Here is a 27265-nt window from a genome sequence, read left to right as displayed (position 1 = left end):
GGAAGCGATCGAAGGGACCTTGCTCTGAAAGTTGCAGCAGCTAGAACAACCCCCTTCCCGCCCCCAGCAGCTAAGAAAAGCGGACTTGAATAGAACTCATAATTCTGTCCCCTCTCAGCTCTGCAGCCCCCGCCCCGCCCCCCCCCGCAGACGAGAGCTCAGTTAACCTCACCATTCCCATGGCTCCGTCAGGGATCATTGGTCCAGGGCCAGTCGCAGGCGGGGGTCCTGCAGGGACACTGGTGCCCCCATGGCCCCCTGTTGTTCATTCCTATTGCACCTGAAAGGCAAAGCAGGGACCCCTCCTGAGACCCAGCTCAGCACCCTCCCCTCCAGAATCCACCATAGCAGCCCCCTAGTTGTCTCCCCAAGCCCGGCCCCATTGCCCGCATCTCCAGCTCAGCTACAGGCAGAGACCCCGACCGGCAGCTGGTGCCCAGAACCAGAGGAACAGCCTCTCTCGACCATACGTGTGCGTGTGCATGCGCGCGTGCCTGGGCACCCCGGCCACTTACCTCCCATTCCCATCTGCCCCATTCGCATATCGGGAGGTTCTCTCTGAAACAGACGGACAAGCCCAAGGTGACTGGCTGCCCCCAAAGTCTCCCTCCCTCCCTCCCTCCCGCTCCTGCCCGTCAGCCTCCCTTACCGCGTCGGGGAAGGCGCCCTTGAACCCCTCCTGCTGCCGCCTCATCATCTCCTCCTGTTGCCGCCTCATCTCCTCCTCCCGGCGCCGGCGCTCCTCTTCTTGCCTGCCAGAGAAGCCCGGAGTGGTCTCCCAGCTTCAGCAGCCGCCCTGAGGATTGGGCCCCTCGGCCGCGTCTCAGCTCTGCAGGCTGCATCCACTAAGCCCCCCCGCCACAAAGGACCATGCCGAGAGGGGGGGGGGCATCAATTCACCAAGAGACCAGTTAGCTGGGAGGCTGGAGCCAGGGGCTCCGCGGGAAGCTTCCCGGGCCAGAGAATGAATGTGGTTTTCCAGCTCTCTTTAGGAATCCGTCTTCAACCTTCTCGCTGTACCTGAGCGGCCTCTGTCAATTCGCTGCTCACCTGAGTTCCAGCTGTTTGCGCTTCTGCACCTCCTGGTTGTGCAGCTCTTCCATGCGCCTGAGCTCCTCCTGGCGCCTCATCAAATCTGGAAGGAGGAGGAGGAGGAGGGGTTTGGAACCCAGGCGGGGCTGCCAGGAGCGACCCCCAGAGCCCGTATCAAGAAGTTCCATCACCCACCTTGACGCATGAGCATGACCTGGTGCTCGTGACGAGCCGCCTCCATCTCCATCTCCAGCTTCTCCCGGGCCTCCTTGATGTTGCGGTCCACTTGCTCTTGCTGCTGCTTCTCCATTTCGATTAAGGCCTTCCAGCGCATGGCATACTCGTACTCGAAGGAGCCGGGCTGTGCAAAGCGGGGAGGCTGCTCACGCTCCCTGCGGGGACAGGAGGCCGAGGGCCGTTCGTTCAGGAGCTGCAAGCCCCGAGCGGAAGGCAATGGGCTGGGAACACTGAGAGGAAGGATCTAGCAGAAGCCTTCTCAGCCGGCAGAGCCGGCAGCTCCACAGCATCCAACCTCCTGATATCATCAACTAAAGGCACCCGAACGGCAGTATGGACAATCGTTCAATGTCCACACTTGCTTTGACAAACCTAAGCGTAACCCAAAGGATCTCCCTGCGTGAGTGCATGCCGGGCATTAAGGACACCTGCTTCCATCACCAAGGTGCCGCTTGGTCTCTCCCCAGCACCTACTTGTGGTATTGCTGGTTTTTGATGACCAGTTTTTCCGGCAGTCCTTCCTCATCATCATACTGGTCCATGGGCTCCACTGTCACAGGCCGAGGGAACCTTGAGGAGCAATTTGAAAACAGGCCGACCTCAGGGGCTAAAGCTAGAAAGTTAGCAACAACCTCGAGCATCAGACATTCCCTTAATTATTTCCTTTCCAGAATGAAGGGTTTTTCTTTTGACAGTTAGCAACTGGTGCTTCTTGAAGCCATCGGAGCAACCAGGAGAAAAATCAGCTATTTGGATCGAAGCCTCGAGTGACCCAGTACAGACCCTAAGATCCTGCTTTGCCAACCGTTCCCTCCAGCTGCTCAGAGGCTTATCTCAGAAGCAGCCTCTGTGGAAAGAGGAATCAGCTTCCCAGGTAGCTGATCTGAGCATACACATACACTTCTAGGCCGCAACGCCTTTCAAAAACGAGCGTCTCTAAAAGAGGAGAACGCAGTTGCTGTGTGCATATTCTCTCTGCTTTGTCAGCCCTACTCACCAGAGGCAAAGATAACTCACCAACAGGGACCACCAAAGTTGCACAATCCCCCCATTTACAACTGCGAACACAAACACAGAAGATCAGCCCTCTGGCCGCAAGCCCACCCAACTGACCCAGAGGGTCCCTGCCCCTGCTTACGTAGTCAGCAAGAAGGACCCCTCGCTGCATCTGTCCAGAGCTTTTCTGGCAGCTGGTTTTCCCGAGAACTCCACAATGCCTTTTCCGGAAGGCCGGCCTCTGTCGTCCACAATGACCACAGCCCTCTCGACTTGGCCAAACATGGAAAAGGCCTCTTCCAGGAGCTCATTGGACACGAACTGTGGCAGGTTCCTGACAGTCAGTGAGGCGCTGTGGCAAGCGAAGCGCACACGCAGCTGCTTCCCACGCAGAGGCATGTTGTCCAGCTCCACCTTTGCAATCTCAGCCAGGGTCCGCGTTTCCTGAGGGCAAGACAGACGTGCAGGCAGGCTAAATAAAAGGTGCTTCTGGAAGAACGGCATTACGGGAGTCTCAAGAGTATTTGCATTGTAGCCAACAGCTGTTAGGTGGATTAAAGTAAGGTACAAATTGAATATGTAAGATTTTGCTTTGTAAGTAACCAGATACAGAAAAAGCCCCAACATATGCCTGCTTCCCACAAGAAAGAAGACCCAAGCAGCCAGATCGCCAAGGCTATTCTCCAGCGTTTTCAGACCTTTTGTGCAGAGACAGTTGCGATAAATGACAGCAACAGAGGCGATAAATACCTTCCGGAGGGCCAACAGTCTGAAATTTGCTTGCATCAAAAATACGACACATGGGTTGCAGGCTGCTCAAAGAATAACAGTTATCCTCTTCAAACTCATTCAGCTTAGCTCTCCCCAAAGCCCCGGGACACACAAGAAGAAATGGCTCTGGTCACTCACCAGCCTGATGAAGCCAAAGCCTTTGTCCTTGTGAATGAAGACTTCGCCGGCTTTCCCATATTTTTCAAACATCTTTCTCATTTCCTCCTCGGTGATATCAGGTGGCAGGTTTCCCACAAAGAGGCGACTCCTTTGGGTGAAGGTCTTTTCCCCAGGTTTTCGGAAATTCTTCAAGTCAATCGTCAGGCCTTCATCTGAGGAGAAGGAGATATAAATTCATTCTACAAAACTGAGGAACAAATGATGACTATTAACACACTGCAGAATACCTTGGTCTGGACCTTAACAGCACCTCCAGGTTACAGCCACAGGAAAGAGCCACCCAAAACTACCCATGCCTGCCTCTCCATGCAACCAGAAAGAGAATTCCCATTGCAACCTTCATTTTATGTATTGGAAGATTATAAATGCAACAACCACAGACCACAACAACTGCAAGATCAGATCTCGAGCAGCTACGTTTATTTACAAGGGGATGCGAGTGAGAAGGCTTTCCAGCTCTCTCCTGTAGTTTGTGTCTTAATAATAAAATTGCTCAAAAACTAGCTAACCCATTCTGTGACTCGTAAGTTAATCTGAAGGGCCACCCTAGATTCACGAAAAGCTTTAAGGAATCTATATATTCTTGAAATGGAGATAAAGATTCTGATCCTAAAATGTGAGAAAAGGGGCATCCAAGAAAAGGGCCATGGGCCTATTAAGGCGGCAATATAAATTCAATAAACAAAGTCAGTCCAAGGGAAGGACGAGCCAGAGAAAGCAACTCGCAGTAGCAGCCAAGGAAGCTTGATTTCTTTTTGCAACCAGCGGCTCCTCCAGGCCGCGTTCAGGGACAGGAGCGGAGGAACCGAGTCCCAATCCGGCCTCTGGTTTCTCGTTGGGGTGGGAGGCGAGGGAAATCTAAGCCACCTTGGTCCGCAGCGGTTCGGACTCCCCGCACTGGGCCCGGCCGGCACCCCGGGCAGCGCCTGCCTCGACTGCGCAGATGCTGCCGGAGACGCTCAGCCGCCAAACGGCCATTCCCGCGGCTTCGCCGGCCTTCCGAGCCGCCTTCGGGTGCGTCCCGGGGCCGAGCGCCTTCCCTGCAAAGGGGCCGCCGGCCGGCCCATCCACGCCGGCGGGCCACTCACTCTGGCTGTTGAGCTGCTGCCCGTTGGCGGGGGCGGCCTGCTGCTGCTGCGGGGGCTGCTGCGGCGGCGGCTGGTGGTGCTGCTGCGGCGGCGGCGGCTTCCGCGAAGTGTGATTCTGCTTCTCCATGGCGAAGCCCTTGTTGCCCTGCATGCTTGGCCGGGGCGGAGGGCCGGCTCCCTGCGGGCGACAAGCCGAGAGAGAGAACGCGGGCGCCGTTCAGGGAGGGATGCTTGCCCCGCAACCCCCCCGCCACCCGGGACCGCCGCTACCCCCCCCGGCGCTTCCGGGGGACTACAATTCCCAGCGCGCCCCGCGATCGCGGCCGGCGGAGCCGCCGTCCCCACGCTCCCCGGGAGCCTCCGGGCCCCGCCGCGCTCCCCCAGAAGCCGGCCGAACGGAGCGAAGCAGAGCCGGGCTCGGAGCCTCGAGCTCCCCCTCCGCCAGAAGAGGCGCTTCGCGACCCCCGCCCGGCCCCGTCGCCCCCGCCGCCCGGCCTTCCGCGGCCTCCTCACCTCAGGCGAGCCGACGAGAAGGCGGGGGAGGAAAAGGAAGAAGGAAAAAATGGGGGCGCGCGAGGCCGGAAACCGTTCTCTGATGCGTGCTGGCCCTGTCCCGCCCTCTCGCGTATTGGGGGGCCTAATTGGCTGACTGGCCGCTCCAATTCTTCCGCTAAATGGCCGCCATGCTTGCCGATCTAAAGGCGAAGGCAAACCGAGCGGGCGGCGAGGCTTCCGATTGGTCAGGCGCTCTGCTCCCCCAGCCCGCGCAAAGCTTAGCCAATCGGCATTCGAGGCGCTTTTCAGTCATGTTTGAGTGAGTGGTGAAAAAGGGACAAAGGGGCAGGAAAAGGGAGGGGGCGAAGAGCGAGTGACGTGAGGCTCCGCGAGGTCCGCGCAGGCGCACAAGGAAGCGTACCGCTTCTTAAAGGGACCGCGGGCGGAGTCGAAAGCATAGCGGTCAGCCGGCAGGGGCGCTAGGGTAAGGCCGCTTTCCAGGGCCAGTTAGAGCGCGGGTGGATCGGAATTAATCCTTATTCAAGTACACCACATGCAAACCTCGCAGAACGTTGCTCCCGATCCAGCTGGTATCCAATGTCGAGGGGGGGGGCAAACCACCCTTTTCCAGTAAAGGTCCTAGCTAAGATTTCCAGGCACATTGCAGCATAATGTGCGGAATTGCTGGGCTGGGCAATAACCCTGCACGGTTATAGAACAAAATGAAGCAATATCTCAACTTCTTCACCCTTACAGACCCCCATAGAGAGCCACCCTTGCCACAGCTCTGCAGCTCCCACAACCCTGGAACTGTCCACCCTGAGCTACATTGCATGCGTGGCTGCCAGACCAGATGCTGTGCTTCTCCCTTCTGGCTGCCTGGCCTCCCTGGGAAAGCAGCAGGAAATGCCATGTGCCTGGAGGCTGTTGCAGCAGGAGGCTGGCAGAGAGGAAGCTCAGAAGGGGTGGGGGTGGGGAAGAGGCAGCAATTGAGCACTCCGCGGTTGATCACCCTTGGATCTCAGAAACGCCATTCCTAGCCTGTGCACCGAGATTGGTGGAGGGAGGCTGGAGGACTGCTGAGACATGTTTTGGGGTGGAGCTGCTCCCGGTGCAAGATGGGCACACACAAGAGGGGGCAGGCAGGCATTGTCCAGCTCCTCAGCCAGCTCAGCTTTTCAGGCAGCAAAGCCAGGGCTTCCCGCTCCGCCCACTGAGGCCCCAGACCATGATTCCCTCTGGAGGTGCTGCTGAGCCCTCTTGGAGAGCCAGCCAGGGCGAATGGGGGAGGGGCCAGCAGTGCAGAGAGTAGGATTCTGCTGAGGTCCGGCAAGGGGGCTGGGCCAGGTGTCATCCCCCGCCCTCTTGGCAACCAGGGAAAAGCCTCTGAGGTATCCCCCAGGTTGATTCCAAGGAAGCCCCTTCAATGGCCGCCTCTCCCCAGGGACCAGCTTGCGCATGTCCCTGGGCGTCGCAGAGAACTTTGCCTGGCTGGGTCTGCCAGGTCTCTGCATGTTGGCCTGGGGAAGAAGTGGCCCTTTCTGATGTTGGCCCCAGCCAGGGTCAAGCTGTAGGGAGCTGAAAGTGGCCTGCCATGCTATCTTTTCAGAGAAAAATGCAGGTTGGGAAACACAGTTGCAGTCCCTGTGAGGAGTGACCAAGAGATGACAAGCCTCCATCATTACCGCCCAACTAAGATTGGCACTAATCAAAATAATTTTGCTTCCCTTTCAAGCAACTCAAAGGCAGGTAGATGTGTGCACCCTCTGCGATTGAGGGGTATTGGAGAACAGTGGCTGCTTCCTACAGCACACAGTGCCTGACTGTCGACTGAATCCATATTTATAATATGCTGGATTCACACAAGCCGAAGTAAAAAAAAAAAGCAACTTGGATAAAATTAACTGATAAAGATAAAAAAGCAGCAAAGATAAAATTAAGCAGGAGGCTTGTGGTTGACCTGGTTGGCCATGCCGTGTGAACACGCCCAAGAGTGCCTGGGAGCAATTCCTTGGGCGCTCTCTTTCGCAAGGGAGCCCATGGACACTGCCTGATGTCACAGAACACGGAATGCTTCATTGGTTCCCGCAGAGGCTTGAGGATAAAGGCTTGCCCGCTGGGAGCCTCCTTCAAGAAGCCGTGTGGAGCCCCCAGTGGTGGCAACAGGCCCAGAGTGGTGGCCACACTTGATAAGTTTAAAAATAAATCCTCTTTGGAAGCTTGAGGAATATTGGACTGGATCTGGAAGTGCCAGGGCAAAGCACGAGGGGGACGTTCCCAGCCCCCAGAACCCTTTCCAACTGAAAGCCCCCCCCCTCCGCCAGGCTGGCATCCTTGGCCTATCCAGGCACCCCCTGCAGCTGCCCCCCCCCCGTGGGGAGGCCCTTCTTGGAAACGGGGCCAAGGGGTCCCTGCCCCCAGGGAGAGTTTATGCCGAGGGCTACTCCCCTTGTTGCCCCTTGCCTCCTAGGGGGAGTTTCAGTGCCACTGGGGTTGGCATGTGCCAGGTCCAGGGGGTCCCGAGCAAGGGCCTCCCTGCCAGCCCCGAAGGGGAAGAGGGGGCCTCTGGCCCCAGGCCGAACGGGTCGGCTCTCCCTTCGCCCTCCCTTTGGGGCAATTGCGGAAGTGGGGAGGGGGCCTGGGGGGCAGGGCAGGTTCTGCGAGGGGGGGCTGCCGCTTGGCGGGGGCGCCTCGCCTTCCGGAGGGCGGAGGGGGCGGCGCGAGGAGGGGGCGGGGTCTCCAGGCGCCCTCGTCCGGGCGGTCCCGCTGGCCCGCCCCCCCACCCTGGCCGCGCACTCCTCACTGCCTCGCCGCCCCGCCGCGAACGCCGAGGGAGCCCCTGGCCGGAGGGAGGAGGTGAGGGCGCCGCCTGCAGGGGGTGCGGGTGGGCCTGGACGCAGCGCCGGCTCTCCCCGCGCCCCCGGATTTGGGGAAGTTCTGAAGGGGGCCGCAGGAACGGCGGGAGGACGGAGCCCCTCCTCGACCCCCTTCAGCCCCCCACTCGCCTTTCCCCCGACTCCGCCCCGCGTTCTGCCGCTCCGGGTTTTCCGCCTTGCCCGCTCGATCCGAACGAGTGGGGAGTTCCGCGCCGGGTTTTGATACCCGCCAACCTGCTGCGGCCAGTCTCGCGAGCTTCGGTGAGAGTGCAGCCAATCGGCACGCAGGGCCCGGGAGCCGGCAGCCAATCGGGGCGCAGCGCTGGCTGGGTCCCGACCAATGGGTGGCCTCCCCGACCTCCCCCTCGCTCGGGCTGCGGCGCGCGGAGAGCTCCGAGCGCGCCTCCATTTAAAGGGGCCGCCGCCTCCGCACGCTCCTCGGGGGCTCCGGCAGCGCCTGTGGCGGGGACGGGCGCGGCGGGGCGAACGCTGTGGCGGAGTCGGGGAGCGGCAGGTAAGGGCGGCCGCCGCGCGGGGCGGGGGCGATGACCTCGTGAGGGGAGGGGGTGGGGCGCGGGAGGGGCGGGGCCAAGGCCCGGGGGGAGGGGCCCTGCAGGTACGGGCGGGAGGGGGAGGGGCCCTGCCCTGCCCCCCCCCTCCCCGGGCCGGCGGCGCTGCGGGGCGGGACTAGCCGGAACTGCAGGGGCGCCGGGGGGGCCTGCTTGGACGGGGTGGCGGCTCCGGCCGGCCTACCCTGCAGGGGGGTCCGCGACGGCGAGGCGGATCTGCTGAGGGTCCCGCCCGCCGCCAGGGAGGAGCGGCGCATCCCGCAGGCCCGCCAGGACTCCGGCGAGGCTGAGCCGCGGAGCGATCGGGCGGGCATGGCGGCGGGCCGGAGCGGCGGGATCTCCCGCAGGTGCTTCCCCGGGAGGTCTGGCGTTCCCCACGCGGCTTCTTTGACCAGCCCGGATTCGGCAGCCCGTGACTTGGCACAACGGAGGTCGGCGGGGGCCGCGCTCCGCCTCCCCAAAGCGGGATCCCTCCGGGGGTCGCTCTTGGAGAAGCCTGCGGAGGGGGCCTTCAAGCGGAGCCTTCAGGCTGGCCGGGCTCGGAGGGGAAACGGGGCTGCGGCGGGAAGATTTGGGGCCCCTGGGGGCGGGGAGGCCGGGCCCTGGCAGGAGGCCCGCCGGGGGCGGGGGTCCCGAGCTGGGCTGCAGGGGGGCTGCTGGGCTTTGGGGCTCCCTCCCCTCCTGAATGGAGGAAGGCTCGGCGATCTGAACTGAGGAGACCCGCACAGGGGGGAGGGGTGCGGGCCGGTGTGCTCGATAGAAAAAGTGTGGCTGCCTGTCAAAACTGGGCAGCGGACAAGAAAACATCCTGTCTTCTGCAGGCGGGTCTTTGCAAGCAGGAAGACCCCAAAGGGTGGGAGGCAGCCTGTCCTCGGAGGGGGCTGTTGCTGGACCTCTTGATCTCTCCTGGAGAAGCGGAAGCTGCAGCATCCAACTCTCAGTCCACATGCCGCAGGCCGTTTCTGTTGGGAGAAGGCGTTAAAAGGAACCCCCGGGGCCTTGCCTTGAGACGGAAGCCTCGACAACCAGCCGAGCTCCCTTAAAATAGAGGTGGAGCTGCCTGGGGCAGTCAATGAATGAGCAGCTGCCGCTTCCAAGTTACCTTCCAGGGCAGCCCCACATAAAGCAGGTTGCAATAGCCTAAGACAGAGAAAGGCAAGAGTACCAACCTCTCCAAACCAAGGAGTCCTCAGCACCACCTGGTCAAGGGAAGGTGTAACTAACTGGTGGGCCAGCTGCACTTGGGCAAAGGCCATCCTGCCCACAGCCTCTCTCTGCTCTTCTCCTTGGAACCGCAAGTCCAGGAGAACTCTCCAGATTGTACACCTGCCCCTTCGGGAGAAACGAGCCTCCACGGAAGATCAGAGACTGACAGTAATGCCATATTGCCGAGATTCCATCTGCCCCTTTCAGACCCTCGTAAAAATCCCACGACGTCTCCTATTTCACCCGGGTAGAGATGAAAACGTGAAGCTGGGTAGGATCAGCATATTGATGGTGCCTGACCCCAAGGCCACCCGTGACATCTCTGAATGGTGGTGGACCCCACAGTTGGGTTGCCCGTGGGCAAACTCTCTTCCCTAACAAGCTCAATTGGAACTGCCCGCTTAGGAGGGGGCAGAAGCACCGCAAACCAATTTTTCCCACTCCAGGCTAGGGTGGGTGCTGTGGAAGGCTAAGGACAACCCACCGCACCAAGGTCCTGCTGCAGAGCATCGGCAAGAAGGACCCTTGCATCCCCAGGCCTGAGTGGGTGGCTCTGCCTTGCCCAACAGCGAGTGGGCTGCAGCAGGTTCCGACGGGCACTTTTCAGGGCCTGGCACCCTCTCAGGCAGCGTTACATCACCTGTGGAAAACCATTGGCCAGTGAAGGACAGAACCTGCTAGATTCCATTACCAGAGAAAGGAAAGTGTTTGCTGCACCTTCAGCCCTAGAAGCCACCTGCCTCTAACTCTGCCCAGGCTGGCCCTGGAGGCAGGTTCCCTCTCACATTGCAGATCAAGGAATTGTGGCCAGACAGTTGTTGCAGCCCTCTGCAGAGCCCTCCAAGCTGCCTTGTAGCTGCTTAGGGCTGGCACCCTCCGCCGGAGACCAGCAAGCAAAATCTCCCTTTGTGTAGTTGTGTGCCTTGCTAAACACGCCTGTGCTTATCCCAAGAAACTTTTTGCCTTTTTTGAGTGCTACTACCACAAGAGCTGGGTGGTCTGAGGTGCTAGCGTTGACTTGTGTGCCTCCTTTTAGCTCCGCTTACGGCAGGGTGTAGAAAAAGACTGCTGTGAATGCATTTAGCTGTTAACAAGTGTCCGGTCCAGGCACCAAACCTCAGGTTTCCATTTAAAAGCGAAGGAGGGCAGAGGCTCGGTTGGGTGGCTGTGGGCCCATGAAGATCTTTCAGACTAAAACGTAGCTATGCTGATGGTCTATGGCCCATTCACACACACTGCTAAGTCATCAGACCCCTGTGCCTGTTGTGTGAAACGTGGCACAGCTGCCCAGGGCGGAAATTCTCCACTTGGTCCAGGGTGTGAAGGTAGCATGGGTGGTCTTTTCTGCATTGTTTGGGGAAGAAGGTCATCAGGCAGGTCCTGGGCTGGTTTTGCACTGGCCGAGCGTTCAGTAACGGAGCCTGCTGTGTGTTCATTGTGTGAGCGCTGTATTACTTTGAAAGGTATGCTTAGTGCCAGGCTACTGATAGAAGTGGGCCTAATTCTATCGCTTATTCATACAGTATCCTAAACCAAGATCTAATGGCTGCGTTTGTGAAACGCATTAAACTTGGTTGGCCTTGACATTGGTTTTCATTCTGGTGGGTTTGCAGTTCAGGGCATTGTGAGCCTGAGAAAATGGGTTAATGCAATACTTCAATTAAATGTGTTGTACGGACACAAAATATTTTTAATTTTTTTCCAACTGACACTCCGGGTTGGTCCCAGTTTTGCTTTTCCTGAAGTTAATGCTCTGCACGGGCCAGGATGGGACTGTATTTGTCATGGATCAGTTACTTCACAAGGGATAATTTTGATTGGGCTTTTTCAGATCAGTTGGGGTTCAGAATCAGTGGGGGGGGGGGTCCTATGTGAAATAGATTTCTGGGGGGAATCTTTTTACTGATTTGCAGGTGGGTCAGCAAAGAAGGACTGACCTCTTTCCTTTCCCGATTCTCAGGTCTTGGGTGTCCCTGAATGGATTCCGGAGAATTCCCCGCCTCTTTGGGGCCCCGGTCTCTGCACAATAAGCCCCTGATTGGGGATCTCCCTGCGGCCCTGGAGTTCGGAGAGGACCTGCTGGCCTCCCAAACAGCCTCCATCCCACAAGCAGCGACTGTCCAGTCCCAGGAGATGGAGTGGGAGGTGCCTAAGCAAGCGGCGTCTGACGTGAGCTTGGAGTTTGGCCTGGGGAAAGCGAGGGACCTGTCCACCCTAAGCAAGTCAAATAGCTTGGCCCCGAGTAAGCCCAGCCCTTTGGAGAGCCTGGAGAAGCCTGGCCTTCTGGACAGCTTGAGCAAAGGGGGGGACCAGGAGGTGCTGGAGAAGTCTGGGGCCCCCGATGGCTTGTTCAAGGCACGTGGATCTGTGGACCCAGAGAATGGCACCGAAGCCCCCCCTATGCCGGCAACTGAACCCTTGGGTCCCGAAGCTTTGCAGGAGGAAGCGGGGTCCCAAGCAGGCAAGGAGGAGGGGGAGAGCCACGCCAAGCACACAGGCTGGGCTCCAAACAGCTCCGCCAAGGAGGACCCAGAGCTGGTTGAGGTGAGGAGCGGGCCGCCTTCCCAAGAAGCCGCCCCCTCATCCGGCAGCCCCCCAACAAGCCCACGGCTGGCCAAGAAGCCCCGGTTGAAATCCCCCAAGAAGAGCTCCCTGGAGCAAAAGGAGGACGCTCTGGCCCCCGCGGGGCAGGACAGAGAGCCCCCGCCGAACAGCCTTCCTGAGCCTGGGCCACCCCCACTGCCTCCTCTGGAAGTGGCCGAGGGGTCTCTGAGTGCAGCCCAGAACGAAAGCGGCGTCAGTGAAGCCGCAAAAGCGCGAGAGACGGGACCCCCGCCCTCCCTTGCAGGTGGGTCAGCCTCCTCCCAGGGCCCCTGCGGCTTCTGTCCCTGCTGCCTTGTGGGGCGCCACTCCTGGCTGGGTAGATCTTCCTCCACGCCGAGATCCTCCCAGTTCCTCCTCTGACGACGGGGCCCCTTCTAAAGCTCCCTCCTTTGTCTCCCGGTCTTTGGAGATCCCCGGTCATCCAGGCCGTGGGGGACCTGAAGGTGCTTCTTCTTCGAGGCAGCTGGGGTTCCTCGTCCGTTCTCCGGTGAGAAGTGAAGCGTCTCCAAGGAAAAACCCGGAAGTCCAGTTGCCTCTTGAAAAAGCACCTGTGGGCCTCCCTCCTTTACCCCACACCGCCCTCCCCAGGGGTGGTTTCCCCACCAGGGCTGTGGGGTCTCCTCCGGTGGGTCCTCCGTGGGGAACCCAGGTGGCCATTGGGTCTCTCTCGTCTTCTCTTGCAGGGGAAGTTGCCGCTGCCAAGGGAGCCGAGGCCCCCCCCGTTGAAAGGGTAAGGCGAGGGCTGGGGGGGGGCAGCTGGCCATCCGTCTCTTCCTTCAGGCCTTGGCTGGGTTTGGAAGCCCCAGGCCTGCATTTCCCCCTTCCCAGCTCAGAGCCTGTGGACAGGCTGGCTTGGGCTGGAGGGTCGCCTTCCTCGGGGAGGCTCCCCCCGCCAGTGGCTGCAGTGGTGACTCCCGGGTGTCTTCCAGGAACAGAAGAGGAGCGAGCGAGCCAGGAGGGCGGAGGTGTCTCGGCCAGAAACGGTCAACTCTTCAGAGAGCAGTAAGTCCACCCGAATGGGGGGGGGGGGGCTCCCCAATGGTGCAGCAGGTCACTCGGCATCAGAGCAGGCTGCCAGCCTTCTGGTGAGGCTGGGCTGCCCGGCCCAGAGAAGTTTGGGGTGAGAAAGGAGGGCTGGCCTTGCCGGCCAGGGGCAGGTTCTCCGCTGGCCTAGGTTTTCTTCCAGAAAGGGAGGCCAGAGAGGGGCCGGGGCAGAGTTTGGGTCCAGGCCTCCTCTCTCTCCCGCCCGTTCAGTGGCTCCTTGGAAGGTGCAAAGGGTCAGCCCTTCCGTTGCCAAGACAGGCAGGAGAACAAGCGAAAGACAAGTCAAAAGGGCGATACAAAAGGGAAACGTGCAAAAGAGAAGCAAACCCGCTAACCCCCCCTCCCCCCCTCCCTCCCTCCCGCCTTGCAGTCCCTGTCTCTGACGAGGACTCGGATGCCATGGTGGACGACCCCAACGACGAGGACTTTGTCCCCTTCCGCACCCGCCGCCCCACTCGCCTGTCTCTGCGCAGCCAGGTGGCCCCGCGGGCGGCCCGCTCCACCGCCACCAAGATGACCTGCGCCAACTGCCGCACGCCGCTGCAGAAGGGCCAGACGGCCTACCAGCGCAAGGGGCTCCCGCAGCTCTTCTGCTCCAGCTCCTGCCTCACCACCTTCTCCAAGCGGCCCCTCAACAGGAAGAGCTGCACCTTCTGCAAGAAGTAGGCCCTGCCCCACTTCCGCCGGGGCTGCACCCTGGCCCCCCTGCTCCCGCCATCCCCCCAGACTGTGGGAGAGTCTCCTGCTGCTGGCCTGCTGTGTCCCGTGGGGGGAGGGGCCCCCGCTCTGCCCCCAGCCTGACGCTGCTCTTCCTCCCTTCAGGGAGATCTGGAACACCAAGGAGTCGGTGGTGGCCCAGATCGGCTCCGACAACTCTTTCTTCGAATTCTGCACCTCCGTCTGCCTCTCGCTCTACGAGGCGCAGCAGCAGCAGCAGCAGCAGCAGCAGCAGCAGCAGCAGCAACCGTCCACGCAGGCGGCCGAAACCTCGGACTCTGTCCGGTGCAGTGTGTGCTACAAGACTGGAGAGGTGAGCAAGGCCTCTCTCTCCGCGGCCAGCTTGCTGGGAAGGCCACGGGCGCCTCCCTGCCTCCTGAACTCCCCTCCCTGGCGCTGGGGGCGGGGCCTGCGGCCAGCCTGCGACCGCTGCGCTTCCCCTCCAGATCCAGCATGAAGTAAGCAATGGCAGCGTGGTGCACCGCATCTGCAGCGACGCCTGCTTCACTAAGTTCCGGGCCACCAAAGGGCTGAAGACCAACTGCTGCGACAGCTGCGGCCTCTACCTGTACAAGGGGGCCCTCCTGGAGTACCTTTTCCACGAGGGGCAGCAGAAGCGTTTCTGCAACCCCTCCTGCCTCAACAGCTACAAGATGGTACGGGCGGCTGGGGGGGGTGGGGGGCGCCTGAGGGTTGTGTGCTTGGGGCCAGCACTTGGGGGCCACCTGATGCTGCCCCCCCCCCAGGCTGCCCCAGTGGCCTTGCAGGGAAGCCCCCCCCGGTTGGCGTTGGTGAAAGGGGAGGGGGGGAAGGGTCCGGGGCCCGCCAGCAAGCCTGCCCAGCAGCGCCCCCTGCCCTGGCTCTCTGCAGAAACACGTCCGGCTCTACCCCTGCATGTGGTGCAAGACGCTCTGCAAGAACTTTGACATGCTCTCCCACAAGGACCGGAACGGCCAGCTGGCAGTCTTCTGCTCCGTCTGCTGCACCACTTCCTACAAGGTCAAGCAGGCCGGACTGACAGGTACCCCAGGCAATGGGTTCTGTGGGCCCAGGGTGGGGAGGCTGGGGCTCTGGGGAAGAGAGGAGCCCCCCCCAACCCCTGACCCAGCCTTGTGCCCTTCCTCTCTCCCCAGGACCCGTCCGGCCTTGCAGCTTTTGCCGGAAGAGCCTGTCTGAGCCCTGCTATTACAACAAGAACAAGCAGGTGGTGTACCAGTTCTGCAGCCCCAGCTGCTGGACCAAATTCCAGGTACATACGGAGGCTCTCCCGCCGTCCCAGTGACGGGCCCAGACCCAGGAGCCCTCTGGGGGCTCTGCACGGCTGCAGTCTGGGCACCCGCCAGACTCCTGGCCTCTCTTCTCTGAAAAGGAAGAGGCTCCTAGCTCCCCTTGTTTGCTGAGGACAGCTTTGAGTAGGGAAGGCAGTGCCTGCTAATGGCCCTGAGACTCAGAAGGTGTAGGGAATCCCCAGGCCGAGCAGAGGCCCCCCCCGCTCTTTGCGCCCCCGCCCCCCTTTCTTACGCCATCAGCCCTCTTTCCTCCGCCTGAGTCGCCCGAGTGGATAATCTGTGAATAATCTGCCTGTGTGTTGACTTGCCTTCTCAAATTCTGGTGCTGCTTGGAGAAGAGCCTCCTTCCGGGCCTCTGGGCCCGGCCCCCCTCCCAGGCTGTGTGTGTGAGGTCCCCCCCTCTTGCTTTTGGGGTTCTTGGCGCGCTCCCCTCTCCACGCTCTGCCATCGCCCGTGCCCGTCTCCTTCCATACCTCCCCTCCTTCCTTCTTCCTTCCTTCCCTCCTTTCTGCTGAGTTCATCTTTCCCCTCGTCGTCCCAGCCGTTGTTCTCCGTTGCAGCGTTGCATGACTGAATCTTCTTCTCAAAGTGGAGACATTCAGGATCCCGCTGACATCACAGAAGCCTAGCCAATGACCGGGAGGGGGGCAGGGGGGGGGACAGGGCGGGGGCGAGGCTGCATATCTCATTCGTAGCTTACGGATCTTTCTATATCTATGATGTTGAATCTCTCGTGGGGGTCATTGTCTCAAATAAAACTGTTTTTGCTTCTGCCGATGACGAAGAGAGTTTGTGTCTGCTATCCAATAAATCAGTGAAATTAACCTCCTGTGTGATTTGCATAATTTATTCCACTCGCAGAAAGTTGGTCTTGGGCTGCCTTTCTCCCTGGCCAAAGCCTGCCCCTCCCAGGAGCAGCAGCAGCAGCAGCAGCAGCAGCAGGGGGGGAGCTGTTGGTGGGGCCCCTGCTTGGTGCCACGGGGTTGGGGGGGAGGGGAGCGCTGGGAATGGGCAGGAGGAGGGGGGCGGGGGGGCCGGGACAAACTGAGCGATGGGGTGGGCAGGGGGCAGGCCAGGGGCCGGGAGGCGCTGGGTGGGCAGTCCTCGCTGGGCACAGCCAGGAGGGCCACGGTGGGCAGGGTCCGTGGGCCCCTTCTGACTCTCTCCCCTTCCCTCAAAATGCAGCGCTCCAGCCCGGAAGGTGGCATCCACTTGACCTGCCACTCCTGCCAGAACCTCTTCAATGGGAAGCCCGAGATCCTGGATTGGCAGGTGAGGGGGCCGCCGGAGGGAGGAGGCGAGAGACCTTGCCCCAGAGGGAGGGGCAGGGGCCCCTCCGCTTGCGCCCCGCTGGGCCTCCTGTGGCTCAGCTGCCCCGCGGGGGGCTGGGCCTGCCTGACGCCCGCTCCGTCTGCCAGGACAAGGTCTACCAGTTCTGCTGCCGGGACTGCTGCGAGGACTTCAAGCGGCTGCGCGGGGTGGTGTCCCAGTGCGAGCACTGCAAGCAGGAGAAGCTGCTGCACGAGAAGATCCGCTTCTCGGGAGTGGAGAAAAACTTTTGCAGCGAAGGTACCCGGGCAGGGAGCTCGATCGTTGCCGAGGGCAGAAGTCCCTCCGGCCGGCCGCCGTCTCCTCGGGGCAGGTCGTTGCATGCGGTGGGCAGGGGCGAGAGGCCGCGTCGGCCTTAGGACTGGAGAGGTGAGCGACGGGGACCCCCCAGGCCACCCGGGGCCAGTGCAGGAAGGGCTGTGTCAGGTGTGCGTGTGTGTCTGTGCCGTGCTTGGTCTCTCTGTGGTTGCCTGCGGTGGGCTCCTGTTGCCGCTCGGCCGCCCCCCTGGGAGGTTTTCATCCGTCTTGTTTCTCCGCAGGGTGTGTGCTTCTTTACAAACAGGATTTCACCAAGAACCTGGGCCTTTGCTGTGTGACCTGCACCTACTGCTCCCAGACCTGCCAGCGAGCCGTCACCGAGCAGCTGGAGGGCAGCACCTGGGACTTCTGTAGCGACGACTGCAAGAGCAAATACCTGCTCTGGTACTACAAGGTCAGTGCGGCCCTTCTGCCCTCCCCTTCTTTGGGGAGGGGGCCTGCCAGTCCCAGTCACGCGAATGGGGTGGCCTCACCTTGCATGAAAGGCTAAAATGTTCCTGAGGGCACCAAGTGGGCAAATCCATAAAGCCTTGTTGTGATGATGATGATGGTGATGGTGATGATGATGAAGTAAAAGGGGCCGTAAGAACCGGGGCCATGAAGAGGCTGAGCTTCCTATCTGGAACTCTCCCAAATAGTGGTTATTTTTTTAAAATTAATTTTTTTTATTTTTTATTTTATTTTTACACATCTTTTCATGTGAGCAACATGATTCCGGATTATAACACTAGTACATAGTCATAAACTCATTTCCATTAATCTTATATAGTATCATCTCATATCGTTATTCATTTGACTCATCTTTAAATAAACTTGCATTTCATATTTCAATTTAATAGTTCAGTATCAATATCATTTCATCCACATGTAGGTTTTCAATTCTTTATTCCCTATTATTTCCATTTTCAGCCTCCACCTATTGTATTTTACATTACACATCGTCATTATCCTTAATTTTCTCAAAGCCAAATTATAATAAACAATCTAAAAAAAAGTAAAAGTAAAATAAAGCCAGTGCACTTAGGATCCACATGGTGTTTTCCCTACTTTAATCATAATAAAATATTCTCATTGTACGCTTATAATATCCATTAAATAATCAACTGTATATTTTAAAATGTATATATTTTAAGATATCCCCCCCAAAAAATCGCTAGAGTAATTTCTTAATATGTCTCATTTTATCTTCACTTTTCTTGTAATCGTTAATAATCATGTTTTTTCTTCCTTTCCCCTTAGCCAAAGTTTGTCTCTATATTTTAATTCATTTCCATTCCCCTGTTTTTAATCCTCCAAAGGGTTCATAACAGCATAATTAAAATATTTCCCAGCAAGTTTTAAACTGAATACCAATATACATTCCCATGTGGTATCCCCCTTATAAAATCCCTAACCCTTATTTCTAAATTTCTTGGCTTTATGATTTCTTTTAATTTTAGCCAGCTTTCCCTTTTCTAAGTTTCCCCGGTCTTCTTTTTTCTTTCTAGTATTATTTTTATTCCCCTCTGCCTGTCAGTCATGTTTTCCCCCAGCCTTTTCAGTTCTCTTTTTGGGGGTTTCTTTTTCTATAATTCCCTCTTCTTCTTAGTCTTGGGAGCCGTATCTCTTTTATTTGTTGTCTCTGTTGTCAGTGTCTCTATTTTAAATCCTTTTATATCCTTTGGCGATGGTCCTCCATATTCTTCTAGGCTGTTGTTTTTCCTCTTCCAACTCATCTCTGGGCTTTCTTTGTTCTTCTGCAAGCTGCGACGCCATTACGTTACTAATCATTGCATCCAGCAATCTCATTCTTTCTTTTAACATACTTCTCACAGTTTGCAGCTGTGACTTAAATTCTTTACTTATTTCTTCCATTTTTTTTTTATTAAAGATCAAATTTTTCTATCCTTGCCAAAAGTCTCCATTTCTCTCTCTTTCTTCTGTTTTTTTGACAGAGTCAACCTCCAGCAGTCTCAAAATATTGTATTCCTTTATATTTTACTATAGTCCCCATTTTTTTTAAAGCTTTCGGGGTTCTTGTTGTATTAATAATCTTTTATTCCATTTCCTCTTTCTTTCAAATATTTATACGACTAGTAATTTCCCATAAAAGCATAAAAGAGGAAAATCTTTAACCTGGTGCTCTATATCACTTTCTTTTCAAAGTTTTTTTAATTTTTAATTCTATTTTCTGTAGTATTAATGTTAAATTTTATCCATTCCAAATAAATCCAGCATTTTATCCAATGCCTAATTAATGTCCAATTCTGTATATTAGTCCAAATTTAATCTCTGTTTTCATATAATTCTTTTATTTCCGGTTTTTCCTTTACCTTATATTTTCCTCTCATTCTCTGTTCGCGGCTACCATTCTTCCAAACGAGGACTCTTTCCTTCTGCTTTTCGGGGTTATCAAAAAAAAGTATTCAAAGTCTTTTATCCAGTTACAGGCCGCTCACCACTTCCACTCTCCAGCACAAACTTAAGTCCCGGCAGCTTCCAGTCTTCAGGGCAGCCATTAAACTGCCACTTCTCCCTGTCTTCTAGGGGAATAGATACCAAGCCAGGGAGGGGAGATGTGGCTCCCCTCAACCCAGCTGGTGGTCTCCCCCTCTTCCCCCCACCCCTACAAGGTGGGTCAGGTGGTTCAGTCCCTCAGGGACCCCTCCAACAGGACAAGCATGGATCAAAGCCGTGCACGATCGCGGTCTCTGGTCCGTCGTCGACGGAAACGCCACCGGAAGCCCCAAATAGTGTTTTCAGGAAAGCCCTCCCGGGTTTGGGGAATTCCAGAGTGTCACTCTCTGGATCACAAGCCCCCACCCCCTTGTGAGGTGGGCCAGAGGGTCCCGAAGCTGTTCTGCTGGTTTCAAAGCATCAAGCCTCCCCGCCACCCCCCACCCGCCTTTGGGAGAACAACCATGGGCAGCTGCTCTCCGGTCCCCTTTCAGGGCGCAAAAGCCGCATCCCGGGAGCCGCTTGTGGCTGGCTTGCTAGAGCTCTTCCGTGGATAGGGGGCCAGGGATTCTCCCACGGGGCGGGGGGGGGAAGTGCTTCCCAGGGGCCTGGGGCATTTGAACCTTCCGGGCCGCCTAAGCCAGGGCTGGTAGATGTGAGCGCCCCCCCCCCCCGTTGGACTGTCCACCAGCCGTGTTGGACTGTGGCTGGTGGCCTGGGACAGAAGCAAGGCAGCCTAGCCTGGGAAGCCCCCTGGGGGATCCGGGTCCGGTTCGTATCTCAGCCCAGGATCTAAACATGACAGTCAAGGTTGGGTTTTCCAACAGGGAAGCCGGAAGCTGCTCTGCCAGATGTGGGAAGCTGTGGGGAGGATGAGATCCTGCACCTGGCGGGTTGGCCTAACCCTTCCTCTCCCTCTCTGGTGCCCGCAGGCAGCTCGGTGCCATGCTTGCAAGCGGCAGGGGAAGCTGTTGGAAACCATTCACTGGCGGGGTCAAATCAAGCATTTCTGCAACCAGCAGTGTCTGTTGAGGTTTTACAACCAACAGAACCAGCCCAACCTGGACACCCAGAAAGGGCCCGAGAGTCTGCTGAACAGTGAGTAGCCGGTGCTTCGGCCAGCCAAGACTCGGAAGCGCATGAGTGGAAATGGGGCGAAGGAAGGATCCTGCACTGGCCCCGTGGGGGAGGGTCGCGGGCTGGAATTCCGCCGGGAGGCCTCCCCTTTCTCGCTCACCTCTCTGGTTCTGACATGCCGGGCCGTCCGGGAGGAGGGCAGCCCAAGGTGCCCCCATATCAAACAGGCTGTGTGGCAAAGTGTCTCTAGGGAGGAAGAGGCTTTGGATCTGTGGACCAGAGGATCCCAGGGTGGTGGGTGGGCAGCGGGTCTGTTGTCCTCCATTGCTCGGGGGGCTGGTCCACACTTGGGGGCTCTGGGAATTACCCCCAGGAGGGCTTTTCCACGCTGCATTTTGGGTGCCATTCCTGGGTTCTACATGGCGTTTACTTAATCCCATTGGTTTGGTTTGCTCCAAAAAAGCATTTCAAAACGTCTGGGTAGACCACGCCAAGACATCAACTCCACAGGAAAACTAAAAGTATTTTTATTGTAGTTGGCTATATACAACGGATTCTTGCAGGTCTTCCCCTCCTCCTCCTCCCAGTCCAGTGAAGAAGAGAGGTGTCTGAGCCTCTTCCGAATATTATCTGTCTGCTGCACACCTAAAATATATTTTACCCTCTTCCTGTCTTGGCAGGTCATAATATGACCATAATTTACCACATATCTAAATTGTATTGATAGAAGGTCTGTTGTAACTGAGGTCAAATATAAAATCCATCCAATTTTGATGAACTGTGGTTCTTCCCCCCCCCCCACCGGTGTTTTTAAATGTTAACTTTACTTGTCATCTTTTCTAAAGTAGCAGTTGAAAAAGCCTTGTTTATCCACATCTCAGCTGTTAACAGGAGTAACACTTTCCAATGTTGTGCCATGTTATTTCAGCTGGTAAAATTAAGCAGACAATCGGTCCCTTTCTCTGCTTGTCCGGGTCCCGACCCCTTGAGGACGCCCTCCGGTGGGGCTGAGGGAAGCGGTTGGGCGGCTCCCGCTGCTCTTCGGGGCTGGGCTCCCCCTTGGATCCCGGGGTTCAGGAGGGCAGCTGAAACCAGACTGCCCGCCTCTCCTAGGAGGAAGGCATCTCACAAGGGCTGAGGGCTCCTAGCAGTAATCAGACCTTGCTATTGGTCAGGGTTTTGATGGACAGCGGCTCGCAGCCTTTAAGAGCAGGGTGTCCTTTCATACGCTCCAAGCGAATGTTTGTGACTTCTCCCACCAACTTTCCCCCCAGGGCAGGGGACACACACACACACACACACACACACACACACACACACACACACACATGGTGGATGGATTTTTACCATCCACAATTCTCAGAACTGGCCCTGCTGACTAAGGCAGGTTGGGCATTGAAGTCCACACATCTGGAGGCGGCCCAAAATAGGGAGGGCTGCTGTGTTCCTCCACCCTAAGAAAGAGAGCTGTTTATAGCTGTGTAGCCCAAATGGCCGGACTGGTGTGTGAATTGCGCGGACTGGTGGGTGCCTCTGCCTAGTGACGTCTGTTTGTCCGAAGGCTAGGAATTAGTTTTTGAGTGCCTAAAGGAACATTCCAGCGTGAATGCCAGCTTTGCTGGGTGGCTTTCTGACAGGTTAGTAGAAACGCTACCCTGTTACCCCAGGAGGGCCCAGGGAAGGAGAGCCGTGGGGGGGCGGGACACGGGGGGGCAGAGGCATGCACTAGCCTTGGGCTGGCCCTCCAGTGGGCTGGGAGAAGCCCTGCCTTTCCCTGCCTGAGTGATCCGTGGGCAGCTTGGGACTCCGCCCAGGGCTGCATTGCAGCGTTTCCCTCCAGCTGGGGGGCTCCTCTCCCCCAGTTGTGGTTCCATGCCCCTGCTGAGACTTAGACCCGTGTCTCCTGGGCACGGCCTGTTCCTCGGGGAGGACGTTGGCGGCTGCTCTTCCTGCTGCCCAGGGTGAGAAGGGCCATGTGCCTGGATGAATGAGCGCCTAGGCCAGCCTTGCGCTCTCTGGCCTTCTGGGCAGAGCAGGTGGGGAGAAAGCTGCAGCCCCCAGCCTGGAAACTCTCTCCCCGCGCAGGTCAGGCCCCGGAGCCCAAGCAGCCCTCCGCCACTGCCCAGAAAGAAGAGCCCAACGCGGTGAGTCTCAGGCTGGCTGCTCGGGGGGGGGTGTAGGGAGGGCACTGCTTCCGGGGCTCGGGCTGCTCGGGGGCCCCTGTGCAGCCTGGGTGAGGGAAGGGGCAGGGGAGAGACTGGAGAAGAAGGGCTTCTGCCCCTCCCCCCCGCTGACCCCTGCCCTGTCTGGACCTCTGCAGGAGACGGCCAAGGCCGCCCCCACCTCGCCAGCATCCGCTCCCCCGCAGGCCCCCCAGCCGGTCACCCCCCGGAAGAACAAGGCCGCCATGTGCAAGCCTCTCATGCAGAACCGGGGGGTTTCCTGCAAGACGGAGATGAAGTCCAAGGGCTGCCAGACAGGTGAGGGGCGGCTGGGAGGAGCTGCTGGCGGGGGGCGGGTGCTCCTGGCCGGACGTGGCTGACGGGAGCGGGGCGAGCTCTCCCTCACGGCTCTGAGGGGAGGAAGGGGGGGGGCAGTGTTGCCTGGTCCCAGGAGTGGCCGAGGGAGACCTGCTGACGGTTCCCTTCCTGACAGACGACTGGAAGCCTCCGGTGGTCCTGCTGCCCATCCCGGTGCCAGTCTTTGTGCCCGTGCCCATGAACATGTTCTGCCAGAAGGTCCCGGTGCCGTTCTCCATGCCAGTCCCCGTGAGTACGCCCTCCTCCCTGGGGAGCCGCCGCCATCCGCCCCCTCCTGCCGGATCCTGACCCGTCCGTCGCCCGCTCCAGGTGCCAGTGCCCATGTTTCTGCCCACCACCCTGGAGAGCACAGAGAAGATTGTGGAGACCATTGAGGAGCTGAAGGTGAAGATCCCTTCCAACCCGCTGGAGGCCGACATCCTGGCTATGGCGGAGATGATCGCGGAGGCCGAGGAGCTGGACAAAGCCTCTTCTGACCTGTGTGGTGGGTTCCCGGGGGAGAGGGGGGGCGACACGCCACTTGCCCAAACAGGGGCGCCCTGCCAGGGCCAGGACCCTCCTGGGCTGGAGAAGGGCATCTGGGCAGCATCCATGGGAGGGCAGCCTCTGGGGGCCCCCGCAGGAGGTGGAGAGGCGCTCTGGGCTCAGGAAGGCTTGGCGGCTGCCCACACACCTTCTGCAAGTGGGGGGCGAAGGCCAGCGCAGGTGGGCGGGGCCCTCCTCCTGGCCCTCCCTGCCCCCTCCTCTACGCGTCCTGGCTGGGGGGGGGCAGGGGGCAAAGGGAGGCCTTGGCTTCTCCCTCCCTGCCTCCCTTGAGGGTCCTGCGCACTTCAGAACCTGGTGGGCGAAAAGGACCCCGATGCTTGCGGGGGGCCCAAGAAGGATTGCAGGCCTGACACCTCCCCCCCCGCCCCCCCTGGCTGTCTTCACAGACCTGGTGAGCAACCAGAGTGCCGAAGGGCTCCTGGAGGATTGCGACCTCTTTGGGCCAGCCAGGGATGACGTGCTGGCCATGGCGGTCAAGATGGCCAACGTCCTGGATGAGCCGGGGCAGGACCTGGAGGCCGACTTCCCTAAGAGTGAGGGCAGCACCAGGGAGGGTGGGGAGGCGGGAGTGGGGAGAAGGGGGGCTGCCGGTGTCCCTTCCCTGGGGGGCCTGGTGTGCAGCGGCTCCTGCCTTCCTCTGCAGACCCCTTGGACATCAATCCCAGCGTGGACTTCCTCTTCGACTGCAGCCTGGTGGCCCCCGAGGACGTGGCTGCGGACCCAGACTTGCCTCGCTCGATTCGCAAGGTGGGCCCCACCGGGCTGGGCTCCCCCTGCCCCCGGAAAAGGACCTTGTAGTGCCAGAGCTGGACTTCTGCCGGGAGGCTCTTGGGTGCCACAGGGCCAGAGGTGGCATTGCTTCTTTCAGGGAAATCGGCTTCTTTTCAGTGGGGGCACTTTCCTTTTTCGCTTTCTGATAAACGAAAAGTCACAAGGGCCCCATCAAAGCTCAGCAGGAAGAGAAAATCCCCTGAGCTAAAAAGAAGAACGTGGGAATCCTGGGAAGCAAACTACCCCCGAGAATCTTCTGCCGGGGGTCATTGCATGGGGTGTGGGGAAACGGCCTGTTAGGTTTTGCCAGTCTGGGTGACACCAGGGGGAATTAGGTCTTCTCAGGACAAAGCAGGAGGCTATCGGAACGCAGGTTCCGGGGGAGGGGGACCTGGGCATCTCCTGGGGCTGATTTCACCAGAAGCCCCCGGTCCTGCAGGGCCAGAAGCGCCTGGTGCTGTCCGAGAGCTGCTCCAGGGACTCGGTGAGCAGCCAGCCCAGCGGCTCAGCCCTCAACTCCTCCTACGGGGTGAACGCCTGGAAGAGTTGGGTGCAAGCCAAGTACGTCGGTGCCGAAACCAGCAAGGGCGATGAGCTGCGCTTTGGCCGTAAGTCTGGGACATGCAGAGAGGAGGGCGGGGGAGGGTGAGCCTCTCCCCCCCAGCCGGGGGTCCCGGCCTGCTCCCACTGGTAAGCCTGCCCTGTTGCCGCCCGCAGCCAAGCCCATGCGGATCAAGGAGGACATCCTGGCCTGCACGGCGGCCGAGCTGAACTACGGCCTGGCCCAGTTCGTCAAGGAGATCACCCGGCCCAACGGGGAGCGCTATGAGCCAGACAGCGTATATTACCTGTGCCTGGGAATCCAGCAGGTGAGCGGCCCGTCTCAGCCGGGCCCTTTGGGGGAGGCCCAGACCTCGGCAGATGCTCTCCGTGGGTCCGGCGGCCCTGTCGGCTGGGCTTCCTCTCTCTAGGTGGCCTCTTCCCTGGGGGTTGAATTTGGGGTTTCCGTGGGGTGGGAGAAACTCGCAGGGGGCAGCCCTGGCCGGAGGATTCCCCTGGAGACCCCCAGATTGCGGGTGGCCTCTGACCTGGGGACCTTCTTCCTCGGCCTTTCCAGTACCTGCTGGAGAACAACCGCATGGTCAACATCTTCACCGACCTCTATTACCTGACTTTCGTGCAAGAGCTCAACAAGTTGCTGAGTGGCTGGCAGCCCTCCGTCCTGCCCAACAGTGAGTGCCCGCTGGGGGGCCGTCCTCTGGAGAGGCAGGGGCCGGAGGCCGCCGAAGGGACCGGCTGGGCTTGGCCAGGTCTCCCCGCAGGCCTGGATCCATGAGTGTTTCGGCTGCCTCCTCAAGAAGGGGGGGGGGAGCATGGAGCGTCCTGGGGCATCCGGAATGGACAGGCAGGGAGCTTCAGCAGGGCTTCTTCTCCCAGGGCTGTTCTGGGACCGAAAGGCTGCCAGTCTGGCTCTCGGATCAGGGTGGGAACACATGGAAATAGTTGGGGGGCTTCAAAGGCTTAGGATGGTGGAAGTGGGGGTTCCCAGCGCTTGCAGCAAAGGCAGGCATGCCGGCTGCCCCTTCTGCTCTGCCGCTCAAGGCTCTCTGGAGCCAAGGTCCCCCCCCCCCCGCTGGTCCGGTTTCGACCCCGGGCCTTCTGCCCTGACGGCTGGCTGTGTCTTGCGCCTTTGCAGGCACAGTCTTCTCCCGCGTGGAAGAGGAGCACCTCTGGGACTGCAAGCAGCTGGGCGTCTACTCCCCGTTTGTGCTGCTCAACACCCTGATGTTCTTCAACACCAAGTTCTTCGGGCTGCAGACGGCCGAGGAGCACATGCAGCTCTCCTTCACCAACGTGGTGCGGCAGTCGCGCAAGTGCACCACGCCGCGGGGCTCGGCCAAAGTCGTGAGCATCCGCTACTACGCGCCTGTGCGGCACCGGAAGGGCCGAGGTAGGGTCTCCGCCTTCTGCTTCCCCCCTCCCCGCCCCCCCACCCCCACCCTGCTCAACGTCTGCTGCCCCTTCCACACAGAGAGCAGCCTGGGCAAGCGGAGGCGAGAGGAGGAGGCGCCGGTCTTGGAGCAGCGGGAGAACCGGATGAACCCCTTGCGCTGCCCGGTCAAGTTCTATGAGTTCTATCTCTCCAAATGGTGAGCGGGGAGCGGGAGGGTGCTGGTTCTGGCTTTTCCAGCACAGGCTGGGTCCCGAGGGCTGTGGGTCCCTCAGGATGCCCACCCAGGGCTCCCCTCCCTGACCCCGTCTCTCTCCCCCTCCGGCCTGCAGCCCCGAGAGCCTCCGCAGCCGCAACGACGTCTTCTACCTGCAGCCGGAGCGTTCCTGCATCGCAGAGTCCCCGCTCTGGTACTCGGTCATCCCCATGGACAAGAGCATGCTGGAGAGCATGCTGAACCGCATCCTGGCTGTGCGCGAGATCTACGAGGAGCACAGCCGTGGGGCGGGAGGCCTGGATGACGACATGGACTGAGCCGGGCTGCCCTTGTTGTGAGAGAAGGTGGGCTCCGGTGCTGCTCCCCCCCCCCGGCTGCAGGGACCGGGGGCAGCTGCCCGCCAGCCCTTCCCTTTCTGGGTGGGTGGGCACAGAGGACTTGGCCGCCACCTCTTCCATCCTGGCGAATGGGCCCCTGCTGCCTCTGTCCTCCCCACGCTTCTCGGGGGTCCCCGCTTGGCTGGCCTTGTCACCCAGCCCCCCGCTTTTCAGACTGGCAGGGGATTTTGGACTTGGAGGTTGGGTCGAGAGCTCCGGGCCCCTGCCTGTTCTGGCCGTGGGGAGGGAGGGGGAGAAGGGGGGGCTGGCTCCACGGGGCCCATTGTTCGCCCCCTCCCCTTCCGCTGACCTCCGGCCCTGGCCTGCTGCTCTTCCTCCAGGGGCTCAGAGGCCGCCTTGCACCCGGGTCCCTCGTCTCTGTGTGTGACGTTGAACTCTGAGCTATGGCTGGTGGTGGTGCTGTTTGTTGAGCCTGTATATACATTGTCCTGGCCCAGCCCTGCAGTGTCCGTGTCTCCAGTGAGCCAGTTGCGGGCCTCGTTGTCGCGTTGTGATATACTGGACGTTAAGACTCGGCAGCCCCTGTCCTTCCGGCCTCTCTCTGGAAACCATTCGTTTCGAATAAAGGCAAAAAATCT

At 59.2% G+C, this 27265-nt stretch overlaps 2 protein-coding genes across 9 annotated transcripts in view; one reads left to right on the top strand and one right to left on the bottom strand.

Annotated features, from left to right (window-relative positions):
- Nucleotides 1-4934, bottom strand: part of NONO (non-POU domain containing octamer binding) — a 6180-nt gene extending 1246 nt beyond the window's left edge. Inside the window, 11 exon segments of the mRNA XM_026716650.2 lie at nucleotides 173-251; nucleotides 253-280; nucleotides 516-558; nucleotides 650-752; nucleotides 1051-1135; nucleotides 1228-1424; nucleotides 1744-1839; nucleotides 2408-2709; nucleotides 3175-3368; nucleotides 4305-4482; nucleotides 4818-4934. Of these exon segments, the coding sequence (XP_026572435.2) occupies nucleotides 173-251; nucleotides 253-280; nucleotides 516-558; nucleotides 650-752; nucleotides 1051-1135; nucleotides 1228-1424; nucleotides 1744-1839; nucleotides 2408-2709; nucleotides 3175-3368; nucleotides 4305-4455 (1278 nt within the window). The 5' untranslated portion in view covers nucleotides 4456-4482; nucleotides 4818-4934.
- ZMYM3 (zinc finger MYM-type containing 3) lies at nucleotides 4636-27265 on the top strand. 8 transcript variants are annotated; one of them, XM_087941234.1, is made up of 27 exons: nucleotides 8038-8189; nucleotides 8487-8591; nucleotides 11411-12298; nucleotides 12738-12784; nucleotides 12984-13056; nucleotides 13469-13760; nucleotides 13921-14128; nucleotides 14262-14471; nucleotides 14686-14836; nucleotides 14949-15064; nucleotides 16290-16376; nucleotides 16523-16673; nucleotides 16973-17145; nucleotides 20120-20285; nucleotides 22350-22408; nucleotides 22585-22744; nucleotides 22920-23032; nucleotides 23114-23288; nucleotides 23737-23883; nucleotides 23994-24097; nucleotides 24561-24729; nucleotides 24839-24990; nucleotides 25239-25353; nucleotides 25818-26072; nucleotides 26154-26271; nucleotides 26405-26633; nucleotides 27008-27265. In XM_087941234.1, exons 3-26 carry the CDS (start codon nucleotides 11428-11430, stop codon nucleotides 26604-26606), a joined length of 4314 nt encoding a protein of 1437 aa, XP_087797360.1. In that variant the 5' UTR covers nucleotides 8038-8189; nucleotides 8487-8591; nucleotides 11411-11427; the 3' UTR covers nucleotides 26607-26633; nucleotides 27008-27265. The 8 variants fall into 8 exon arrangements, with proteins under 8 accessions (XP_087797364.1, XP_087797363.1, XP_087797359.1 ...); XM_087941238.1 differs by lacking the exons at nucleotides 8038-8189; nucleotides 8487-8591 and adding an exon at nucleotides 4636-5118; XM_087941237.1 differs by lacking the exons at nucleotides 8038-8189; nucleotides 8487-8591 and adding an exon at nucleotides 7581-7655.

Source organism: Pseudonaja textilis, chromosome 12 (assembly GCF_049901715.1).
Source record: "Pseudonaja textilis isolate UNSWEBS1 chromosome 12, rPseTex1.2, whole genome shotgun sequence".
NCBI lineage: Eukaryota > Metazoa > Chordata > Lepidosauria > Squamata > Elapidae > Pseudonaja > Pseudonaja textilis.
Note: the sequence above shows the minus strand (reverse complement) of the source record. Positions and strands in the feature narration are given on the sequence as shown.